General features: G+C 37.4%; 1 protein-coding gene across 1 annotated transcript in view; it reads right to left on the bottom strand.

Moving 5' to 3' along the window:
• The window catches only part of GPC6 (glypican 6), a 715,002-nt gene that overhangs the window by 192,425 nt on the left and 496,492 nt on the right, over window positions 1–26,085 (bottom strand). Inside the window, 1 exon segment of the mRNA XM_041478308.1 lies at window positions 4,367–4,532. Within this exon segment, the coding sequence (XP_041334242.1) occupies window positions 4,367–4,532 (166 nt within the window).

Raw genomic sequence — 26,085 nt, 5'->3', positions numbered from 1 at the left:
AGTGCACAGTAGAGCTTATCAAATATGGAATACACTCAGAGCAAAGCCACTTGCTTCCCACTCTAAGCAGAGGGGTGGCTGTGGACATAAACTCTTGGCTCCTTTTCACAGGCAGGGATGCAGTCTCTGCTACTGCACAACTTCTGAAGTGTTTTCCACAATCTCCTGCCTAATAAAACATGGGGGTATGGTTGAGGTGAGTCTGATTTATCACTGAATAATTTGTAGGGGGAAAAACCCTTTTAATTTCTGCTATTATAAATAGCGAAGCAGTGTAAAACCTTCATGGATTGCATTTAATACACTGCTACATAGGCATTACACTGCATCACTAACTACAGCAACAAAGCATTTATCAATTACTTTGGATTTCCACCAAAAAAGTTCAGATACAGTAATTACTATGATTAAAACAACTACCTGGATTTTTGTTCTTCTGTTCTGCTGAATTACTTCTATAAGGATTATCATATTTGGCCCACAATCTTGCTAGATTTTCAGATTTAGTATCATCTATGTTTTTGTCTCAAGACAGAAGAAACTTAACTCTAATTGTGAAAAAAATTCTCCAAAAAATAAATGGGTTATGGCCACTTTGCCATCCTGAACCTGTAATTAAGGCAGCTGTCAGAACGAGATGCACTTGCTTCCGTGGAAATAATCTTTTTACAGCTGTTGATTCTGAATGTGAATGAGGATACCAAGAGAAAGTGTGGTGTCCACTGAGGTGGGCTCATTCCTCAGCTGACAGTCTTGCTTGAGAAAAAGAGCAGTTGAAGGGAAATAAATGACCAATTATAGGGAAAGCTAAGGTTAAGGAAAGTCAAAGAATCTCAAGATAGGAACAGGTACTTAAATACAGGTTAGTAAGAGAAAGAGGAGTAACAACAGTATTGCTAAAATTGGATGCCATTCCCTAAGATACAGGGGCTTTATATTTTTGTTAGTGGGAATAATTTTATCCATCTCGTCTGTTTCTGTGACAGAATGAACAGTGGGATGCCTGATTCTTATTGCTGTTAATTGGTATAGCTCCATGGAGAGATGAATAATTTTGACTATATCTGTTGGGCCATGAGAGAGAAAATCCCCTTTTCCCCACTCCAAAGAATCAGTCAACTCCTCCCTGAGGCAATCTCCTTCCTCAACAGTACAGTTCCTCTGCTCATGCTTTTTATCTTGCATTTGCTAACTTTGCTTGAGATGGGTGCAAAGGAGATTATGATGGGTAACTGACAGGCAAAACATCAGAAGCAAGCTTTGCAAAATACACATTTTTAAAGTCAGTGTGGCAGGTTTACTTTTAAATGCCTCTTAAATATTTTATATAGATACCTGGAAGGAGCATTTTTTCATTACAGTTTTATAATTATAATATGATATTAAAGACTGCCTTCCTTTCTCAGGCAAAATTCTGAGTTGCAGATGATCTGCTAGAATGAGATATGCAACACTTGGATTTTATCACACAGTAATATAGGCAACAAAATACGAAAAGCCTATAATGAAACACTACAGAAAAAGGACACAGACTTTAAGGTGGCAAACCAGGAAATATATAATAAGCCATGTTTCATGCTGCTGCAGCTGTTTCACCTCCTACCAATTTTCACAGTCTATAAAATCTTGGAAAGCACCAGATGTTTAGGGGAAGTTGTCCCACTCTCCCTAGCTTTGAAAGTAGAGGCAAGATTTATTAGCACTATATATATGTGATTTCAGTCCTGACTTCTATATTTATAAACTAGGTGAAACATGCAGCACATCTTGTTGTCAAACAGCTCATTTACTTTCCTCTGTTCCTCCTCATGTGCAGATCTTGCCTGTTGCTGGACCATTGCTGTAACTACAGAACAATATCAGGATGTGCAGTCTAAACCACAGGATTTACTTAGTTACTGACAAACATATCTGAGAGTTTTCTCCTAGTACCAACTTCTATCAAAACAACCTTGCAATGCACAAACTATGAGCTAAGGAAAACTATTTTGCAATGCACAGATTATGAGCTAAGCAAAACTATCTTGTGTATGAATATGCACTAACATTTGGGATTCCTGCCTAGGCAGAGACTGTTAATGCACAAAATTATCTTTTTTTTCACTAGTGCATGGTTCCTAGTATTAGAACAGGGATAAAAACTGCTCATGCGTAATTTCCAATCTTTCATAGCTCAGCGATGCTGTAAAATGCTGCTGTTCGCTTTAATTCAGTGAGTAGAAGTTTTGTTGTGCTTACCACTAAGGGAATTGCATGTGTTATTAGAAAGCCTCTGACAGCTGTCAGAGACAGAGACAACTTGCCTCATTTCAGTCTTTCATAAAGGAAGGACCCTCATCTTCAGCAAAGCTGTCAGAGGCCTGAAAAATGGGATAAAAGAGAATACCTTTTCCAAACACATGAAAATCTTTGTATCTCCTCTATTTTCTTCCCCATACAGAGGGAAAGTTGCATAGTTAGAAGAAAGAGGAAATATGAATTCATTTGTACTGTATACTGCCTTATCATCACTGACCTGCAGGGATAATTGCACAGTAGCCTGCCTGACATGGTATTTAATAAATTAGCACCATGGTTTAACATAACATATAAGCTTTCATGCAGTTTTTATTTTCTAAGAGCAAGAACAATCAAAACCAAAGAGACGTTGATGCAGACAAGGGCTTTGCAGCAAAGATTCTGAAAGTCTGAATCTGTAAGCATTTCCACGCTTTCCAACACGTCTCACCATGCCCAGCACTCTCACTGAATTTAAACCAGGAAAGGAAATCTTAACAGCTCAAACCTTAACTTCCAGCTTTTGATTTAAACTCGTGCTTGTCTTAATAAAAACTCTGTTGTTTATTTTAGTTCAAATGTTTTGGGTTTCTTTTCTTAAAAACCTACTTTTTTTTTTTTTTTTTTTTAAATCAGAATTAGTGACTTTTCAGCACTTGCTTATCATTCAGCGGCAGGGGAAGTAGCTTATGCAATGTCCTTAACAGGTTAGAATTTTTTTTCCCATCAGCTCCTACTTAGCTTTCTGAGGATGTTTAGATTCTCCTTTTCACTCCAGTAATCCCATGAGTATCCCTACATACAGCACTGTTTCTGATGTCAACTCCTCTAACCAGCACAAGAGACCTGGGAAAGCAAATGAATCTGCATCATTTGTTTAATACTGTTGTTTGCATGCTATTTTTATAGCACGCTCAATGCTCGTTTTCACTTTTCATACTCTGATTCATTTTTCATCCTGTTTTCTTCTCCCTATCCATCTTGCACTGCTGAGTAAAGCAAAAATCTATGAATGAGTCAGAGTCAAATTTTCAAAGTCACATTGGTCAGTGGGCTTTGAAATTAAGCAGAATGAGATTGCTTATGTTTTATCTTTCCAAAAATAGAAAATAAATTTCCTTTCTTCAGCTGCAATAAAGAAAGTGTTATCCCATTTTTTCCAGCTGCATTTATTTTTCCGAAATCCAGTCTAGACAATGACACTCATTAGTGTCTAGGCTAACTAGCTGTTCCATTCCTTCCATATTATCATCAGCCTTGTCTAATTGTCATCCTATCCTATCACCAAAAGCAACTTAAAAGTAGTATTTCTTGTTATATGTTACTCTCCTGAGAGTTTTTTTTTTTTTTTTTTTTGGTGGGTTTTGGGCTTTTTTTAATGGTTATTTTTTTGTTTTGTTTTCTTTTGCTACAGGATAGCTGAATGGCTCTTTAAAGGACAATTCTTTCTTTTTTATTCTTAGTTTATTTGAGTGAAGAATTATGTAAATAAATTGTGGGAGTAGTTTTTCTTAAATATATATTCTATGCCCCATTCTGCCACTGGGTTGCATGTTTGGTATTTTCTATTCCAGTATACTGGAAGGGAGAAGCATATTTGAAGCAAGAATAAGGAATTAATAATTTCTCATATATGTAACTTTTAAAGCTTTTTGACTGTGTACCACAAGAATTAAAAACAACAGCTGTTGTGATTTATGTTGGCTGGATGTTATACAATGTTATTATCTTCTCAGCTTGCAAGAGCCTGGTTTTCAGTTGTAATACACACTATTTCTGCCATGTTAAGCTTGTTATCAAATCCTCAACCAAATCTTTCTCAACATTTCAAATAGCATGTAATAATTCAGCTCAGGAGCTGTAACTCCACACCGTTTCTTTGGAAACATGAAATGTGAAACGTGACTGGCTTAGGGCATGGCGAGCAGTCATTTCTTACTGCAAGCCATGAAGTTCAATTAGAAAGTGAGCTGCATCTGCAGTTGCTACATTCCGAACATTGACCAACAGCGTCCTCTAACCTCACAGAACCCTGCAGAGATTTGATATTACCAGAGTTTCCTTCCACTAATATTTAAACTCTTCTTACCTATGAACAGATTCCACTCAGTATCCAAATCAGCCTGATTTGCTAGGCAGCCCTTCATTACATTGAGGCAATAGTTGTTGCAAGGTTTCACAGTGGGAAGTCCTCTGCAGTAAGGGCAGTACAACATCTTCATTAACGCCCGGATGCACCCTGGGGTGGGACTGACCTGCAGAGTTTAAGGCAGGGAAAGAAAAAGAAAAAGGAGGAAATCAATCTCCTGTTCTGTGAATTTCGGGATGGCTGAGATTATGCCTCTCAAGCAGTAAGTGCAGAAGGGGCAATTTGTAAAAAGAGCTCAACCCTTAAGAACACCCTCCTAGAAAGCTAATCGATTCCTGCCAATTATCTTCATTTAGTACAGCAGTGACTTTCAGGAATGCAAAAATCAACACTCCCCTACTGACAGCAGTGCTTGCCTCCCCAGCCCTCCCACACAAAATCTCCTGGAAAAGCAAAGGAAAAACATCCAGGGAATCAGCTGGGTAGTAACTGACTGATCCTAGCATGGAGGATCCTGAGGAGGCTTCTCGCTCTTCCTATGTAAACTAGAGCTGTCAGTCACACCAGCACTGGATTAAAATCCCCTCTTTATTAAAGCACAGTAAATCCAGGATAATCTTGATGGTTTCTATAAATTTATTCCGAACTACACGATGACAAAGGGATATTATTCTGTTTTCAGACAAAAATACCCTTTCTTCTTCTCAGACAAATTCATAAAGAGATCAGACAGGTTTTGTTTGGGGTTTTTCTTTTTTTTTTTTTTTTTTTGGTATGCTTTTGACATCTCAAGGGACAAAAAGCATTGTAGACAATCTAATGCATTTCAACTTTCACATCAGCATTCTGCATGTCAGCACGTGTGAACTTCTCTTCTGTATTTAATTTTCTAATCTCAGACTTTAAAAGTCATATGTACTAGTAAAATATATATTTTCAGGCCAGAGTTTCTAACTTGGATTAAAAATGCACACTAGTTACTACTCACATTAGCATCTTGCCATGTTGCAGTGGAGCACAAGTATCTCATGCTGGACTGACAATCTAGAGCAATGACAAAGAGTTGCAGGTTCCTCAGGGATTTCAAAATTCCTGGACGTGAGATTGCAAAGCAATGGCACTCCTTTCACTCAACCTGTTGCTTTATGAAAAAATGCAACTCTACTGAAATGAATTTGAAGGGATTAATCTATTTTTCCATAATAATGGTAACTTGTGCTGAAAGCATGAATCTAACTTTTCACTGCAGTGGTACAGGCTGAGCTGATTGATGTCACTCATATTATCAGGATTGTACTAAAATTGTGTTTCTTTTCTTTTTCTCTGGAATTTTTTCTCCCTTTTTGATGCTAAATCATTGACTTTTAGAGAACTATACAGAACATAGTCTTTACACAGGACATTTTTAAATTAAAATGGTTCTGAGATATAGCACATGCTTCTGAATATGCTCAGAAGGGATTTTTGCTCTAGTTTCCTAGGGACTAACTTCTGCACTTTACTAGCAGAACACTGATGGTATGTGTGAAGGTATATTTATCCATCCTTTTCCAATAGCTTTTGAACCATCAGCCAGTTTCAATCAAATTTAACTGAGCACTTCAGGTCTCAGAGCATTAAGATCCTACATGTTTTTTCTTTTAAATAGACAGCTGGGAGAAAAAGAGGAGAGAGGCTCTATTATTGCCTTTACTGGGTGAAACATGAGGTCAGTTCCTCATAGATATAAAAGACTCCACATTGAAAATGATGCCATGAATGACACATTGGTTAGAAAAAACACAAGGGGAAACTTCCTTATTGAACACCTTTTTGAACAGCAGAAAATCCAAATTCAAAAAAAGGTGGACTTTATTATTTTCACTGCCCAGAACTACTTTTCAGAGTCACTTATCCAACTGCTGTATACCTCCAAACCTAGAACAGGTCAATTTTTTCCAAAAAGACTAGCACCACAGAAGGAAGAAAGCAGAATACTCATATTTATGGTCAACAACAGAATTTTCAAATTTATATTGAAATTGCTGCTTAAAGCCAGAGATATTTCCATTTGCGAGTACTGAGAGTTTTATCAGTTAGGTTCCTTTCATGCCTAAAGTTACGCTTCTTCCCTGTTCCAGTAGTCTTGTCAATGCCAAGTTATCAGCACCTATTTGACCCCTAAATTCAGCTGGAATCTAAATGTCTTCCCATTCACACCTTCCAAAATCCACTTTGGTTCTTGTGCTGACATATACCTATGAGATCTTCATCTTACACAAAAACTTCCTGTCAATCTAATTCTTGAAAAACATATGTAAAAGACAGAAGACAGTCCCTGTCTTTATATTATATATTACCTTTCTTATATTGTCTTTATATAGAGCAGATACCATCAATATTTATGTGAATCTTATTTTATAACAAGAGGAATCTGAGAGGAAACTAGCCATCGTGTTTTACTCTGCCAGAGGTCCAGATCATGTCCCAGATCTGCTAGGACAGGACCCTAAAGGCCAGTTAGAGTATCCATTTACACAGGCCCTGTGAATCTGAAATTCTTGTCACATTACACAAGTCCTTTAACAGAGTACTTCTGGTCACACCCCACTGTGAAGAAGTCAGGATAACTTCCAACTACTCAAAAAGAATGAGCAGGACCCAGGTGTCTCATATCTTGCCTGAGTGTCTTAATATCTCATACAAAATGGTGGCATCATTAACAGCATTTTACAAGAAAGCAAGGTCCTCTGCTTATGTTAGGAGTGAAGTAATATCTTTTTTAAGAGAAGAAGCCAAGAGGTGGGTCCAAGCAAAGAACAGATGGAGGAGGTTTCTACAGAAGCCTCTGTCATATTATTTATATCTGCATCTGACTTATCTACGTCATCCTCTGACAAAGACTAGCACAAGCAGATCCTTGCTGATCAAGCTGCATGTTGCAGAACTTTGGTTTCAGAATATGCTACACTGCTGACATAAAATACAAGCATAGATGAATTGCTGTGCCTGCTGGCTTGCATTCCCTTCCCTTACTGCTCACACCTTCTGCTCCAAGCTGGCCACATCCCATACTACCACATCGTATTGGCACTACACCTCCCCTGGGTTCCACTTAGTGCCTGAGTGACTAAAATACACAATTATTATTTTGGGTGGTTATTGTTCAGCTCAATTATTGTTCTGACTAATAGGAGTCAGTAGTGCAGGCAATGGGAGTAAAAGGAAGCTAAATATAATGTTGTGTGTTTTGAAGTGAGACCGGAGGTTTTGTAGGGCTTAGACTATACTCTGTTCAGCATTGAAAGAAGGGAGGGGGCCACAACAAAACAGAAACCTGCTTCATACAGGTTTCTGGAGACACTGTCTATCCTGCTAAAGGTATATTGCATGGAGAGACAGGTGGAGAGGTCCAAATCACATCTGTGAAGAGGGCCAACAATTAAGCTGTGACTCAAGCAAGGGATGAGTCCCCTTCTCAATCCTGCTCCTTATTCACTTGCCACTTAGCAGTACTGATGTGCCTTTAGGTATACAAACTGTGGCCCAGGGAAATATTACCAATAGCACAGATACTTTAGAAGTCTGGAGGCTAAAAGTTAAATGCTGTATTACAGCAGTTAAGTGCTTTTCTGAACCTAGTCTTCAGTGAGCAGCCAGATTTCAGTTCTCAGCTTCAGCTGTTTTTTCTGTACCTTTGTTTTCAAAGAATACAGTTAGATCTTTTTCTTCCCTCAGCAACAACTGACTTATCTCTCATGCAAAAAATAGTCAAATTTTAGTCTAAGATTCTGAAATCTTGGTAAGAACCAAAATATAAAAGGAATCCAACTTAAGAGTGTGAGTAAGAAAGCCATGGCTTTTAGAATGCCATGAACTCCTTAAATCTAGAGATTATCACAGAAAGTTGATTTTCTTGCTGCTGGAAAATGCTATGAAATGCATTTTGAAAGACCATTTCTCATTTCCATCTTAAAAGAAAATAATATTCAGTGTCTCTCACACTTAAGTACTTTACTGCAGACCTGCCAAAAAGCAGATATCAATTTCATTCAGAGGTATTCAAAACCTCAAAACCTGCATTTCCTGGGGGGAGCTGTTTCTCAGCTCAGGACTTTCAATGTTTTTTTCTGTAAGTAATATTTTTGGATGGGTTAACTTTGTTTTTTTTTTTTTTTTTTTTTTTTGCTTTTTCAAACATGTTGCAATTGGCTCTACAATAATTGCAGGAGAGAAATTTGCATAGACTTCAAAGTTTAGAAATAACTGGTTCATGCGTAAATCATATAAATCAGTTGGATCACACTGAATGACATAACTGGGGAAACTGCTACAGAGGAGGCATTAATGACAGCAAGCTGACTCCCTGACTGACTAGGACAGCTTCATTTTAGAATAAGCGTACGTGGAACACAGCACATCAGAAAAGTGCCTTTCTGAGCTTTGATTGAGCCTAGTAGCTTCAGGACATTTTACATTACTGCATTTTGTAACATTTTCTGACAGCTTCAGCTTTACCTAAATGCATGTTTTGCATATATGCAAAACCCCCCAAAAGCAATATTCTTAAGGGCTTCATTACTGAACACTTGTTTTCCCCCTTTAGAAAGTCTAGGAGGAATATTATTTCATCTAAAAGACAGATTTTGCAACGGTGAACTTGCAAATATAAATAATTGAGGAGAGAACTTATTTGGGCAAAAGCCAGGAAATTTTACTTTCTTGTAACACTGCATTTGCAGACTGCTTTGTAATATATTTGACCTGTTTTTATAATCAAAATCCTTGGCTTTGTCAAGTATACAAACATAAATCTTCTTTTCTGATACAAAAAATCAGAGACAGTTATTAAACAACTGGTTACCTTTAGAAGGATCAAATATGTTGAGACACTGTTTCTCTTTTATTTATAGAAGATTTCTTACCAGAGTAGCTGGTATATGTTGTCTGGTAATAAGGTATGGGTATTCTTCCAAAGTTATATTGAATGTACCTAAACTCAGAGTAAGCCCATACACCATACTTAGGTCCAAACCCTGTCATTTCTTGGCATGAAATAAAATTTGTCAAATATGAGCAAAATGAATCGCTACTGAGATCACATCAGGGAACACACATACTTCCTAAGTTTCCTGTGCACCCAAAGGGACTCCTCCCATTTGAAACCACGGAGTCACTCTTTAGCATGAAGACCTTGTAGGGGAAACTGCTGGGAGGAACCAGCCAGTCTAGCCAATTGGCCACAGAAATGGATACACTTTAAAAATGCCTCTACAACAGCCCATAGCTTGAAGGAGAAGAGGATTAGATTTTATTCTTCACAAGCTTTACAAATGCATTGACATTCAAACTGCTGGATTAAAACTGGAGATTTCTACTTCTTTCCCATTTGGTGTTCAAGATGAGGGTGAGGTGTATTCCTGAAATCCCAAGTAAACAGTCCATAAGTGGAGAGAATTTTGAAAAGAATCAATGTCTTTAACACTTGAGTGTTGGCTAAATCACGCAGCTTTCCACTCAGCAAGCTGATGTATGTCCAGCAAAGGAATGGTGCACACTGCCTGAGAAACTGAGGTACTGGCATCCTTAAATTATTTTTGGATCTCTGTATAGTCCATCTACTTAATGATAGAAAAATGAATAAGTTTCCCAAGCATTATCTTATTCATGGCATAATTATCTCGAGAGTTTATATAGGAGTAGAGCCACAGAATCATAGAATATGTTGAGTTGGAAAGGACCTATCAGGATCATTGAGCCCAACTCCTGGCCGTGCACAGCACCACCCCCAAGAGTCACTCCTGAGAGCATTGTCCAAAAGCTTCTTGAGCTCTGTCAGGCTGGTGCTGTGACCACTGCCCTGGGGAGCCTGTTCCAGTGCCCAAACACCCTCTGGGGGAAGAACCTTTTCCTAATATCCAACCCAAACCTCCCCTGACACAACTCCAGGCCATTCCCTCAGTCCTGTCTCTGGTCATGAGAGAGAAGAGATCAGTGCCTGCCCCTTCTCTTCCCCTCATGAGGAAGCCGTAACTGCAGTCAGGTCTCCCCTCAGCCTCCTCCAGGCTGAACAGACCAAGTGACCTCAGCCGCTCCTCATGTGGCTTCCCCTCTAGGTCCTTCACTATCATTGCACAATAAAATGCTTATGTATGTGGCCACGTCAGAGTTTTTAACTTGCATACATTAGAATGTCTTGACTAACTTCAAGAAAGTTAACTTTTACCAGAAAGTTAATCTGTAGAGAACTCTGCGGTACAATTCTAAGGATTCCTGTCCCAAAATCCTCCACAGTTTAATTCTAGCATTCCTATCAAATAGTCTATTTAAAGATCAAAGGGGACATAAGGATTAGTTGTTCATGCTGGCGATTTCAGAAGAAAAGGAAGAAGAAAGAATCTTTAATTAAGAATTGCATTCAATGGGCTAGTACTGAGGAAATTTCTCCTAAGCACAAAACCCGTAATTTCTGACCACCCATCATAACAATGATGTAGCCAGGGTCAGACTGAGATGTATCACAAAGCACACTTTATAGGGCACACAAGATTATTAGAAAACTTTGGATCACACATCCTAAGAGCTTTTTCTTTAATTTAATCTTTAATTAACTTCAGGACAATGACTAAACTTCAGTTCAATCAGTGACTATTTTTTGCCATATACCTTTGAAATTATCTTCTCCACATGTTACAATTACTCCTTATTGATTTTTTTTGTTGTTTGTTTTTATTACTGGGAAAAGCAGGTAAAGTTTAGCTGGTAATCATGGTTTTGTTCCTTTTGTTCTTTCTTTTCTTCAGAAAAGATCTGCTCACTGTTGGATCCAAGTAATTAAATTTTCTTTTTGTCCATATTTTGGCTGTTTTCATGAACAATGTGTTATTGCTGATTTAATTTAACAGTCAAGGTATCAAGAAAGTTCTTTTCAGTGGATTTCAGCTGAAATTATGTCTGTATGTATCCAATTATAACTACATAGAAATATTAATGAGATTTTGAATGCTCTATTGAAGTACTTCTCATTGCTTCAGACTGGCTCATAGAAGCTAAGACCTCAGTTCACTGCTTTTATAGCACAATCTGATATAAAAATAGAAGTATTGCATCAGCCGTACCTAATTAGGAATTTATGTTGTAGAAGGTAAATTTGAGAATATTTGCTTATATCAACCAAAAGTCTAGTCTAATACTAACCTCCTAAAGACAAAAATAACTGTCTTTTTAACAATTTCATCCCAGCTGACTGAAAGCTAGAAGAGCTGGTTTAAGTACTGCAGCTTTGTACTAGTGCCTATGACTTTGTGCTTGAATTATATCAAACTGAAAATAAAAAACTACGACCCTTTAAGAGCTGCAAGATTCTCACAATCCTGGGACAGTATATATCATTAATATGATGAGACAAAATATGGTCATTTAAATTTTTATATATTAATATCCCAGAAAATATTTTTCTAGCAAATGTATAATGTATTGTACAAGATGTTAATTTAATAATTAGAAAAAATTTAGGTCAATATAGTTGAACCCTAGATAAGTTTTATAATGTAACAATAAAAATGACACATTTACTACCTAATAACAAACCATGCAGCACTAAGAAAGAAGAGAAAATTTTAGCCATTGTTCTTTGGTCATTGTCCAACTGAGATGTCCTTTGCCAGTGTCCATGACTTTGAAATCAAGAGAAACATGGCAACTATTTTTCTTTCTAACGCCTATCAAAATTTGAGGCATTTTTCTTACTTATTTTTTCACCACAGTTGTGTTCCAGTATGTGCATAATTCTGGAAGGTGTACTAATATTGCCCCTCTATTTAGCAGGTGAGAAACCATGAAATATTACAAGGAATAAAGGAATTCCTTTATAAAGGGATTTAAGTATATAAACCACTAAAATTTAAGCATCAGAATTTTTGAACACTGCCTATGGCATTACTCTTATCTATAATTTGCCTAAGTTATCACAACATGTAATTGTGAAAGTAGCCATATGAAAATAATGGCTGGAAGCCTCTAAGAGATTACAGCAGGAGGTTGAACATCAAATATTAAATAACTGTTGGAGAGGTGAGTTGTGGAATTTCACAATTTCCCTACAGAAGTCAAGAGCAAAAAAAGACAAGGACAAAATGCTCAGATGTTTACTTGGGTGAGACCAATGCTCTATTTACAGAGAAAAATAATAGCCTCTCCTATTTTTAGGAAACTAGGAAAATTACTTATCAGATGATCTGAATGCAGAAAATCGAAATTTAGAAAACCACTTGAAAAGCGGCAGTCACAAGATATTTTGTGTAAAGCTTATATTTTAATCTCTTGATTCACTTCTGAATGACACTTTAAAGAATTTTTTTTACAAAATAAAATGTTTGAACACTCAGATATAAATATTAAAATGTTCTTAAATCCTGGTTTACCTGTCAGAAACATAATTAAATTCAAACAAACTAGGTGGAAGTGAAAATTTTTTTGACTTACAAACACGCAAGCTGAGAAATTACTCCAGGATATAAGGATTATACATCCTATGAGATATCACTGAGCTGAAAAATCTGCCCTGCAAATTTTGTGTAAGAATATTTATCTTTCTCATCTGTTTTTAGAGTAATCCCACATTAAACAGAATTTAAGGTACAGATTCCATCTGTTATTTTCCTAAAATTTTGAGGACAGCACTAAGGTGAAAAATCTCTGAAATAATTTTTTCCATTCACTCCCAGAGGATGAAAAGTTTTCCAATACACAGAAACAAAGAAGGAATCTCACAGCTGTTAGGCTTTCAAAACCTATAATTTCTTCTGGAACGTAAACTTTTAGACACTCTCTTAATAAAAAGTAGCTACTCTGCTTTCTTCTCAGAGCAAAAAATCTAAACTGCCTCTCACTTAAAAGAGTGGGCTCATTTCTTTCAGATTCGTGCTCCCTGTGAGGAAAAAAAAAAACTAGAGAAGTAGGTTAAGTATTGCCCAGGTACAGATCATAAATAGAAAGGGAAGTCCTTGATAATCTGGAAATCAAACTCCCATGTAAGCAGAAGGAAAAACTCTGAGAGAAAGAGAACTGTCACAGCAGGAGATAATGATCAAATCGTGCACTTAGGCGTTTTGTGCAGCAGTATCTGGATAAGAAAGTGATCTGAAGAATGGTCAAAGTCATCCTACTTGCAACACCCACGAAGTTTGAAATGCAGACTATATACCTGAGAGCATTCTTGCTGATTGCCTATGATTCACCATGCCAACCAAAAAAAGCACCTGTGAAGAAAAGCAGCTCTCTCAGAGAGAGAGAGAGAGCGAGGCAAAACTGCTCTGATCACTCACAAGTACTCACAAGCACCTCTCCTTCTCTGTCTACTGATGTGTGAATTGTTCCACTGACTTAAAAAGGGCGTGAATCAGAGTGGTGGAAAGGGCTGTGGGATGTCTTATTTGTGCGGTGTCAGCAACAACACACTCATGAGAAAGAAACAAATGCATACATAATATTGGCAGTCTTGCCTGATGATATGTTATGCAATAATTCGAGGCGACAAGTGACAACAGATTGACCCAACTTGTTCCCGCTCCTTCCTGCTCTAAGAAACATGGAGTCAAGATGCAAAAGACACTTAAAAATTTATAGTAAGGAGATCACTAAACAGTAATGTGATTATTATCAGAATTAGTTGACAATGGCAATCTCCTAGAAACAGCAAGTAAGGATGTGTAGATTCCTTCCAGCTGTTTTCCCGAGTAATTGGTGAATTGTCTGGGCTGCATAATCAGTGACAAAAGGGAGGAACTGGGTAGATCAGTACTAAAAGGAGGGTATTTTTACTAGAGAAAGAAATAAAATAGTAGGAGTAATAAAGCAGGAAAGTCCAAGTTTGATGGCTTTGGCTACTTGTTAAGCCTCATCATATTCCTATATTGCACATTTTTCAGGTAAATTCAAATGGTAAAATTTCATTACTAGCCCTGGGATAATGGGGAAAAAAGGCTAAGGAATATCCATAGAAATCAAACAAGATTTTTCAAGTTGCTCATGTTCTTGATCCTTCTCCATGAAAATCGAAAGACCAAATAAAGAGTGCCCAGTTTTGAAACAAAACATTCACTTTGATTATTCCCAACAAGTTGGTCACACCGTGTCAGAGACAGGTTAGGTAAAACACGCATGCATCAAGGCACTAAGGAATGGGAAGCCTGCTTTAAAGAGGGACTGTTTTCTGAAGACCCTGCAGCCCAGTAAAAAGTAAGATGTCAATTTTCTCGGACCAAATAAAATATAATATTTTGCTTATTCTCCTTTTTAATGTCATGATGGGAATTAAACACAAGATGGACCACAACAGACAGGACGGGAAAACAAATTCTGTGTGAATCATATGCAAGTACAGACATATTTACAGATATGCAGAAATATTTAATGATTTCCTTGAGTTCTAAAGAGAAGAAGGATGTCAGATCTTGAAGGTATCCCAGCAAGGATCTAGTCAGATACATTGCTGGGTTCCAATAATCAATCACAAAGTCTTGGTAATATATTCAGTGTAACACAGAAACAGAGTGATACTTTAAAAATAGTTCACCATCTATTTATAGGATCCATAAATGCCCACCGCGTTACGTGGGCCCAAGTCATGTGAGATCACCCTACAGCTCCATGTTAACATTTCCTCCTTTATGATCTTTCTAATATGCTTGTTAGCTTTTCAAAGAGCTTCTTGTAAATATAAGTACCATATATGAAATATTTAGCAGATGCTCAAGTGCACCTTGGGATGGTGACTATGGTCTAGAATGACCTGTTTATGGGATGTGTGCTCACATTTCTGCTGAGTATCGCACTTGCAGTTTTTAGAACTGCATAGCTGAGAGTAAATCTTCATATCATAATTTTATTTTCTTATATTTCTCTTTTAATCCCTTCCTCTTAACTCCTTACCTATAGACAGAAAACATAAAAACAGAGGGATCCTCCCTAGTATCTGTGTGTCCTGCTTCCAAGACACTACAACAGAAACATGGGGAGGTGATTAAAACAATATTTAGGAGAATAAATGTTTCTATGAACAAGGATTCTTCTCAGCATTTTGTCTCTGAGTTGTACACTAAAAAAAAACATGGTCCAAAGTACTAGCACTAGTTGACTACCTGATATGAAGTCAAGTATATCATTTCCCAGAGAATGTTTTACATATTAAAAAAGCTAGTCCTATGGAAAAGATTCAACTTTCTTCCTTCTTCACACTCAGATCCACACAAACATAAGAAAACCTGAAATTATGTATGAAAAAACTAAAATTAGACACATTGTATTTTCCCTGATAGCAGAATGGTGAACTGCAGCAGCCATTGCTTTTATGATACCTAGTATTGTAATAATATACTTTGGGTACTGTAATTTTTGGGAAATAATTCTGATGGAAAGTAAGGATATTATAGCATCAGTTTGAAAGAAGCAAGTACAAAATAAAAGACAATTTGTCAAGTTTAAACCGGTTATTTGTTTATGCCTGCAGGAAGCAGATCAAACTTAATCTATTGAAATATATCTGACAATCAGATTTACTTTTTCTTTTATTTAGAGATGGAATGTATGTGAAATTTGTGATTAAATCTTCATTTAACCTACCCTGAAATCTAGGTTGATGTACAAACCAGAAATAGTGTCTACAACCATATGAAAATATTTTTAATATCTTCTTCCTCATAAATTCTCAGCAGGTAAGATGTTATTCAGATTACTTTTTCCTTTACTCAAAACTGAGCAAGAAAATTCATTTTGTGTAGGGCTGACTAGTATCTAAGAGGCAGAAATGAGAAAATAAATGAGAAAAATAAAAGAAGATATTAAGGAGGTAAACAATATAGCTTAATTTTTTTTTTCTCAGAAATTTTGCCAGAGTAATTTAAACCCCTGCAATTTCAGTTATCTCTATGAACTACTGTAATTGTATTGATTTACAGTTCTTACTTTCTCAGGAGAAGAAATCACTCTTTTATATGTCATCTTTTAGATCTGTCAACAACCCTTGGAAGTGCTGATCCTATATCATTCTCAGTGGGCAGAAGTGCGCTGCAGAATGCACTGAAGCCCCTGTCCCAGATGCACACTTCCCAGCTGTTGGCTAAGATCAAGTGCATCATCTTTTCTTATCACTTTATTATCTGATACATCCCCAGCTTAAAGATTTTATATTAAATGGATTTGGAAGACATGGGAAGAAGTAATCACTTCCTCCATCCAATACATGCATCAACCCAAAAGTGCAGTGCTTCCAGCTATTCTGGTCACATCGTGACTGCCTGTGAGGAGGTGATATTTGTGCAGAAAACCACCCTGTGTGCTTTCATCTTTTTTTTTAGGTGGACTCTGGATCTGTCATGCTTCCACAGCTCCTCTGGTGATGCAGTCAATGGCCACGATACCAACCCTTGACTGAGGCCCTGATGCAGCCGCTGCAGCTATGCTCTTCATGGAGAACTCCTGAAATCTCAGCCCGAGACACAGTGAAAAAGGGGGAAGGTTTGTACCTGGGACTGCCCTTGGCCCTGTTGGTGTCATTCTTCCTGACTGACTGTCACAGTCTTTCTAAAATAAAATAAATAGGGCAGTCTTGATTGTGTTATGAATAAAAAGTTATCTATTTTTTTTTAAGGTTGCAGAGTTAAAACAAGTTGAACCAGTTGCTGTTTAATTGAAAGTCATCTTCATGTTGCAGTCACCTATTGCTGAGAGTTCTTTTACAATTACCTGTTAATGGTTGGTGATCAGCCATTGTCCCCCCAGCTGCTTGCCAGGGAGTGACACCAAACCCTGCAGGTAGCAAGGGAAGGGTGTGACATCAGAGCTGGTATGCAGATGAGAAGGCATTTCACCAGATTTTGCAATTTTCCAGGAAAAAAACCCTAAAAACAACGGGCCAACATGGATTTAAGAACCTAAGTGATGTCTAAAGGTGAGGAACTTAATCCAGTATCTGCTAAGATCCTTTTTACTTCTCACCCTAACCTCAAAAGATGTTAACTAGAAAGAGGACCTGGAATGTTAGCCCAAAAAAGCGGAATCTCCTAATCTCTCATGAGGACAGAAGCCCCAGCTCTGCCTGCAGACCAGCGGACACAGCTGCATCATCCTCCTCCTCCGTGCCACTCCTGGGAGCAGCGGCAGCGTGGGCGTGACCCGTCGGTTTCTCCCCACTTGAGCTGATTCTTTTTAGTAAAGGCATTAAAAAGGAGAAAGATCTCCTGCCCTATTTATTTCAGATTGTACTGTTGACTGCACTGGTCCTTAACACACCTGCAACCAGACCAAGGAAAGGATTTTTGTATTTCTTCCTCAGCACACCAAGTTCTCCTTTAAGGAAGTGAAAGAAGCTCTGCAGCTTGTAAAATAAGATGTCAGTCCTTGCTGGATAAAAAAAAAAAACAAAAACAAAACCTATTCATCTTGAACCTCAAAAGACCACACAGATTGGATTAAATGACAATTTGACCCATGTTTCTGAGTGAAAAATGACTGAATTTATTGCTGGTAAGTCAGAAAACCCAGTAAAAGGAAAATATATCTAATACTTTTTAATGGCTACCTGGCAGTAAATTTGTATTTAAGCTATTCCATTGCCATTTGTCTTTATTTGATTAAGCCACCTGATTTATTAAACATGCTGGAATACAATTTATGTACAGCAATATAATCCACCTAGTGGTCTGGTTTCCAGAACCACAGGGATAAACACTCTCAAACCATAAAGGCTCTCTCAGTGCCAGATATCCATTTATAATGCCCGCAGAATGATGTCTCATCCTTATCATCTCCGGTATGGATGAGCTGTCAGCTCCTCTACCACAACCTCTTTCCAAACCTTTTAAAAGTAAGGAAAGTCTGTTGTGTCCAAAACACAAAGGTATTTCACAAGATGGGAGAGATGTAATATTATTCAGTGCATCAATACTATTCACCTTGAGTGAAGAAGACAACAGGAATACCACTGTGAAATCAGCACTGCTTTAAAAAGACAGCTTTGGCAAATAACATTGGAACAAAAATGTACAAAATAATGTTGCAAAAATGCTCCCTTGTACAAGATGACTCCAGGAAGCAGGTTCTTACTATAATCAGCCCTTTACAACCCATATATCTCATTCCCATTCCTATGTCTTGTTCTACCTATAAGACTCCTGACTGGTGTGTAGACACACTTACAAAACAGTGAGATCAGTGACATTGCTGCTGCTAGAGATGGAACAAAAATACTGCTGGGCACCTATTATGATGAAAAAAAGTTAAAGAAACGAAAAAAAAAAAAAAGACAAAAGAAAACATACTTAGCCAAGACTGAGATCCTGAAGCACAGGAATCAGCCTCTCTTCCCACTCCTCTCTCTCACCCTACAGTTGTCAAGGGCACTGGAAGACAAAGATGGAACAAAAATACTGCTGGGCACCTATTATGATGAAAAAAAGTTAAAGAAACGGAAAAAAAAAAAAAAAACAAACCAACAAAAGAAAACATACTTAGCCAAGGCTGAGATCCTGAAGCACAGGAATCAGCCTCTCTTCCCACTCCTCTCTCTCACCCTACAGTTGTCATGGGCTGAACCAGAAAAATTTCACTATAGCTGGATTTCTTTATTCAGAGGAAAAGCACTAACAAAATGCTTTACATACTATCACTCCAATTAAAATCTACATATTCTCTCTGTAGTAGTTGAAAATGTGAAAATTTTAACACTATTACTTATGAACATAGGTGCACAAGAGAGAAAAGAAATTTCTTGAATATTATGGGTTTTAACATAATGATCTTGCTATATTATCATTTAATGGCTAATCACATGCTACTGAAGGAGCAAGCAAACCCCTTATGCACTGCATTTTATTTGTTTATTTTTTGAATGCCTAAATACCAAGCGATAACTAGGGATGGTTATTAAAGGAAGCTGTTTCATTACTTACTCATCTAAGAAGTTGATTTTCCTCTTTCTCTCTTATAAGAGAAGTTTATAATGAGGATAATGTTCCAAGCAGGAAAGTCCACAATATGAGCTAAGTAACAGTTAGATATCTTAGAGTACAGTACAGTCTTGCAGAGGCTGGGTTTGTTTCGTTACATGTTTATCTTTTATGCTCTGTAAAAGATACAGGTTTATATTCTTTTATTTAAAAAGAAAATAATACAGTGTACAAAACAAAAAAATGTGTTGTAGAAATGAAGTTTTTGTAAATATGGTGGGATACAATGAAAAGCAGATTAAATTCTGCAGATTGATTTTACTCATTGCTTTGATCAAAACTAAAAAGTTAATTTTGCTCCCTTTATCTGATTAATTGGAATTACCAGCTAGTCAAGGGAGGAGATTGTTCTGCTGTAGTCTTAGTTGGTGCAGCCTCTCCTCAAATCCTGTGTGCAGTCCTGAGCACCACAATAAAAGAAAGATATAGAGTTATTAAAGTGTGGCCAAAGAAGGTATCATAAAGACCTGGAAAATGCTCTCAGGCACATGGTGTGATTCCTGGAGTGGTCCTGTGTGAGATCACAAGCTGTGTCCTTTTGGGTCACTTTCAACTCAATATTCTATGATTCTAAAACTCTCACCGACTTTTTATGAGGCTTTATTCCACTGAGCTGAGAATTTTTTTTTCCCTCAAAATTGCTATTTATTTAAGATTCTTGTTCTGAGCAAGACTGTGTTTTCACTGCATTATAGAAGCACAAAAGTAGATACTTCCATTTTCTAAAAATTACAAACATAATCCTGCATTTAACATGTGAATTCTTCCTATTTTCACATGCTGTTTTTCAAACAGTAGCATTACAATGACAACCAGTCACATTTTCATGGCATCATATGGTTGCAAAAAATGTCTAAGAGTCCAACTATTAACATAGAACCACTGCAATTATTTTTCTCAATTGCTGGGTCTTCAAATCTGTGTAATTTGATAAAAATATGGGGCTTGGTCCACAAGACAAATTACACCCGAAGTAATTACAAGTTTTTATTAGTAACAAATTTGCCAAACAGATCTGATTCAGAATAAAGAGAATCAAATATAAATATTTGGTATGGATAATTGATAATATAAAATAGGAAAACAATGCAATTTTGACTGTTCAGTGAATGTTGCTGATATTTTGTAGGTGCTTGAGCTTCCCCATATTTATTTCTATAGCAAAGCCCTTGCTATTGTATCTTAAGTCCCAATAAAGCAGCTATTATCTTCTTCTAGGTCCCAGTTAAGTTACTTCTTTTAGTATGAGCAGTAAGCTTAGTCTACTTCAAGAGACAGTAAAATATTTTAAATCACTCAAGAAGAAAAGGAAAACCCTTCAAATACTGATTTTTTATAATCAAATCTAGAGAAATTTTAGTTTCACAATCTTCGGAGGCTTCTGTACCCAGAATTATTTGATATCACAAACTGTTCCGAATGGAAGAATCAAAACACTGGGAAAATGACAGCATGTGAAGCACAATAAATGAAAATTTTGTGGAGCGCTTATATTCATTCTCTACTTATTTATGGAAGGAAAAGTGAAGATGGAATTGCACACATCAAAATCAAGTGCAGTCTATTCTGGGAACCATTTATAGTGTAAGTAAAAGTATAATTAAATAATGACTTCATTTCAGCATGATCCCCTGATAAGAATCAATAGTCAGGCCACTGATCTTGCATTAATTTGGCCTTACATTGTCACTAAATCTTGTCACAGCCACACTTTCATGACATCCTGAATTAACCTCGACTATAACCTTCCCTTTAAAATAGAAGGGTTTTTACCTTCTCCTTTCCAAAGGCTTCAATGGCTGCTTCCTGGGATTAATGGTATTCAACAGAATTCACATATAAAAGATATGATATTCCACTTTAAAAGTGTAACAGATGTAACAAGCCTTGCTCAAAAGTATCTTCCGTATAAAACCATTAAATGAAACTCTTACATATTTAACTTGTCTGAGCCTTTGCTGGAATACAATTTCCTTTTACTTTAAGCCTTGCGTATTCCTTGGAAGTAAATACTGCATTTTGATTGCAGTCATAAATCCAAAAAAGTACTATTAAGAAAAAAATATACAGAGACACAGAGAAAATAAACTGAACATGACTAACATGCTGCAATATTACTTTCAAACTTGTGGCCCTGCTGGTGATGTGTATTTTTTTTTTTTTCATGTGCAAAGAAACTTCTGATCTTCTCCCAGTCAACAACCAGCACCTGCAATACATTTTCCTTTTGCTTAGATTGTACTTGCTGCCTGAGATTTTCTGCTCTTGCAAATACAAAAGGCTTCTCACTCCTTACAACTCTTTACAGATTTACCAAAAAAAATTAAACGCTTCAGAAATTTTTGTGGATACTATTTTATAGCTTTAAAACCATATGAATGCAAACATAAAGCAGCTTCCCGTCCAAATGATACAGTAGGATTTATAGAGAGACATCGTTTTCACTTCAGGGTTTGTTAGGAAACGTGAAGCTGCAATGAATCCTTACCATTCTGGAAATACAAAATGTGCTCTTTCAATCTTGTCTAAAGATTTCATATTATGTAATTTCTTTTCTGGTGATACCTCATTAAATCATACAGAATACTCATTGTCTGCCCTCTCTGAAAAAGTCAATACAATAACTGGATCTTTTCATAAAAAGAATCAGTTTCACATTGTTTGCTTTCCTGGAGGATTAAAAGCCCTCTGGCTTTTGAAGATCAGTGTGTCCTTGCTGCCTTCTTGTTCCGATATCCAAGGATATCTTATCCTGCATGTTACAGCTCACCTTTAGCCTGGTGCCATAACTGTTCTCTCTTAGATACTGGATTTTTTTCTGTCTTTGACTAAGCAATGGCATGGCCAGCTGACTACCAGAAAGGTGCCTTAGTTTTCAGACTCAGCATTGTCCCTGAAGCTCAGCATTCAGACTCTGAAGGCAGTAGCAATAGAGCAGAGACAGAGCTTTGTATTTAATTGCTCATTTATGTTCCCATATCTACATGTTGTGAAAGACCCAAGTGCAAAACCTGCTGATGTAGTTTTTCACATCATAATATCCATATCAAGGAACTCTTGAGTTTTTTTTCAATGGCTTGGTTTGGATGGGACCTTTGGATGGGATCATCTATTTCCAAACTCCCTGCCATGGGCAGGACACCTTTCACTACACCGGGTTGTTTAAAGCCCCATCCAGGCTTGCCTTGAACACTTTCAGTGATGTGGCACCCAGAAGTTCTCTGGCAAGTTCTCTGTTCCAGTGACTCACCACCCCCACACTTCTTCCTTAGGTATAATCTAAACCTACCCTTTTTCAGTTTAAATCGGTTTAAAGCCCATTCCCTTGTGCTATCACAGGTCCTTGGAAAAAGGCTCTTTCCAGCTTTTCTGTGAGTCCCTGGAAGGCTGCCCTAAGTTCTCTTGGAGCCTTCTCTCCTCTGGAGTGAGCAGCCTGCTCTAATATGGGAGGTGCTCCATATTAGCATATATGTGCTCCATATATGATCACGTATATTGTGATCCCTGTGATCACCTACCTGGCCCTCCTCTGGACTTGTCTGAGCAGGTCCACATCCTTCCTGTGTTAGGACCCCAAAGCTGGACACAGTACTCCAGGTGGGATCTCACAGGAGCAGAGTAGAGGGGGAAAATTACCTCCATTAATCTGCTGATCTCTTGTCTGTGGTGAGAAGTTACAGGACCTGAGGAAATGTCTTTAAACTCTGTTAGGGGAAGTTTACGTTGGATATCAGGAAAAGGTTTTTCATTTGATTCTTTTGATGCAAACTGGAATGTGTTCGGCTTTCTGGGCTGTGAACCCACATGGCTGGCTCATATTGATCTTCTTATCCACAAACACTCTGTGTTCTTTTCAGCAGGGCTGTTCTTGATCCATTCTCTGCCTAGCCTGTATTTGTGCTTGGGATTGCCCCAAGCCAGGTGCAGGACCTTTAAGCTGGCCTTTCTGAACTTCATGAAGCTCACACAGGCCCACTTCTTGAGCCTGTCAAGGTCCATCTGAATGGCATTCTTTCTCTCCAGCAGGCTGACTGCACCACTGTCTGGTGTTTTAATGCAACCTTCTAATTAGTAGTACTATATTCCTTGTTAATTATATGCTTTGCTTTCCTGGATTCAAGATCACTCAGATATGAGAGGAAGCAACAGCTCAACCAGAAACTATACAAAATACATGACATTCTTCTTTTTTTAAGAAAATCAGTGACAGACAAATCTGCACTTATTTCTGTCTTAATCTTCATTCATATGGATTAATGCTTGGGTTTTTATGACCAAAGAAAAGGTTTATCCTTGTTACTTAACTGGACAATGGTTCTATAATATTCAGTTTTAGAGGTTCAATAAAAGCATAATGGTGAGTAGTAAAGCTTAATCTACTCTACAGTATTATCTAACATCCATATAAAAACATAAGAAAGCTTTAGGGAGATTTCGAGTTGACAAGTCAGCTTTACAATGTGCTTTGTCCCTTTTCTCATTGCCAGACATCCAGAAAAGGACAGGTTTTCTCAGTACTTAGCTGACATTCCATTCTTGTAACAGACCAGACAGGGCAACTAAATAAAGCAAAACCAGATGATATTGACATAATGTTGATAAACTAGAAGGCAATCTAGCAGCATTTTCATCTTCACAGCAGTCAGGGTATCCAGTAGCACCATGAAGAACCAAGCAAGAACAAAATGGATTTATTGCCACTGAAGAGGTACCACAAGAGTGTTCCAGAAGGTGCATTGAATCTCATTTTCTTTTTAGTTTTGATGTTATTGTATGGTAGAGAAGATAGAGACGGGGGGTATTCTTGTACACAGAACTGCACTAAGAGAAAAATACTCCATGTTCCACAGTGGCAAACTAACTACTTTTTTTTTCTAAGTTAATGAGACAAAGCTAATTTCTGCTTGTCCTTCATCCCATAATACACTTATTATAAAACCACTATTCAAATTACAGTCACATCTTATTAGACAACAGATGGTCTTATCTAAATTGGTTGGTTAATTCAGGTTCATGATTTTGTATTAATAAAGTCACAACAATGAATCAAACCCTCCTAGAACTCTTCATGAAGTCATCCATGTGTGGCAGCCAGTGGCTGCTATTCAGCAAGAAACAACAAACTTGCAGAAAGGCCGCTTGTACCAAATGTGTTACTTCAATTCCTTAGGAATTCTCCTTATTGTGCCCTTCAAATGCATTTCTTCTACCACTGATAGCTGCCAGACTGTTTCCCCATTGTTAGGTATACACTAACTCCATGAAAAGCAGAAAAAAGTAATTATAGTAGGAAAACCTGTGAAACTGCCATGATGTTTGAATTTTGTTTTATAGAGAAGCTTTATGCTCAATAAAGGTTTCATGTCAAACAAGATTTTCTAAATATAGAATAATCTTTCTGCTGTAAACTTTCAGTTAACAAAATATTTTTAAAAAGATGAACAACAGACACCTTACTACAATAAACTTCTGATTGTCATATGTGGAAGTTAGAAGTTTTTGCAACATGTTTTTATTTTTAATCTGAGCATTTATGTGAAATTGAGCACAACACCTTATGCCTCATAAACTCTATTTTAAAATTCACATTCTTTTCTCCATTATCCTTATTCTGCAGATACAAAACAGAACTATTCACTGAAGACAATATAGTGTAAATCTGCCCTTTTTCTGGTAACATTAAGGAAGGGCCAAATTTCCAGTGTCTGCAATTTCCAGTGTCTCCTTCCTGCAATGCCTTTTAGCTTGTGGTCTGAAGATCAGGTTCTGAAATAGTTGTACCGGTCTCCTCACAGGGCTTACATACCTCTGGGGTCCCTTATGAGAGCAAGAGCCCACCTGCAAGCTGACATGCAGTTTCCAGTGCCTGGAAGCTATTTAGGGAGAGGTTTCCCTCTGAAGCAAATACAGTAGCTGTATAAGCAGGCTAACCCATCACAACAGCAGCTTTAAAAAAGCTGCAAACCCATGACAGAAAACCTAAGGCGAATGCTGCCAGACAATGAAATGCCCCAAATGCACAGCTTTGTATGCAGCAGCCAGTGTCTGGTTTATGGCATGAATTTTATGGCCGTTCTCAAATAAGATCAGCAATAAGCCTGGACTTTTTGCACCGGAAGAAAAAAAGAAAAAAGAGCAAGAAAAAAAGAAGGCTAGTTCTTAATACAAGTCAATATTGTATTTGCGCTTAGGGAGATTCCAGACAGTGGACAGATTGTTCACCCAGACAGATTGTGCTCAGAACAATCTCCCCTGACTGAGGTCTCCCTGTGGAATTGTCAGAAGCTTGCTCTGGTGTCAATGGACTACTGTATTGAGGGAGCCCTTTACCTAGGTTTAACATGACCTGTTGCTGAAAGCTTGAAGTTGAACATATACAGAAGTTAATGGCAAGAGTGGTGATGCAACAGTCTTCATTGGGTTGGGAAAATAAAAAAAGATGTGATTGAAATCACACCTTCAACATCCAGTAATATTTCTTGATTCAGAGATAAGCAACCTGGAAGCAAATGCAAAAATAATTGAGAAATGCTAAGAGGAGAATTAGAAAAATGCGTAACAGTTGATCCCCCCAGAACTTCTGAGGACTAGAAGTATTAGAATCCCAAATAACAATATCTTCCAAGCCATTAAACATAACTGTTTTGCTATACACACATACCAAAAATTGCATCTCATAAGCATCCTGTGCAGAACAGAAACAGCTATAGTGGAAGGGGATGCAGGTTTTGAAAG

This window comes from Pyrgilauda ruficollis, unplaced genomic scaffold (assembly GCF_017590135.1).
Source record: "Pyrgilauda ruficollis isolate IOZ18807 unplaced genomic scaffold, ASM1759013v1 scaffold44, whole genome shotgun sequence".
Taxonomy (NCBI): domain Eukaryota; kingdom Metazoa; phylum Chordata; class Aves; order Passeriformes; family Passeridae; genus Pyrgilauda; species Pyrgilauda ruficollis.
The sequence above is the reverse complement of the archived record's forward strand: the minus strand, read 5'-3'. Positions and strand labels throughout refer to the sequence as shown.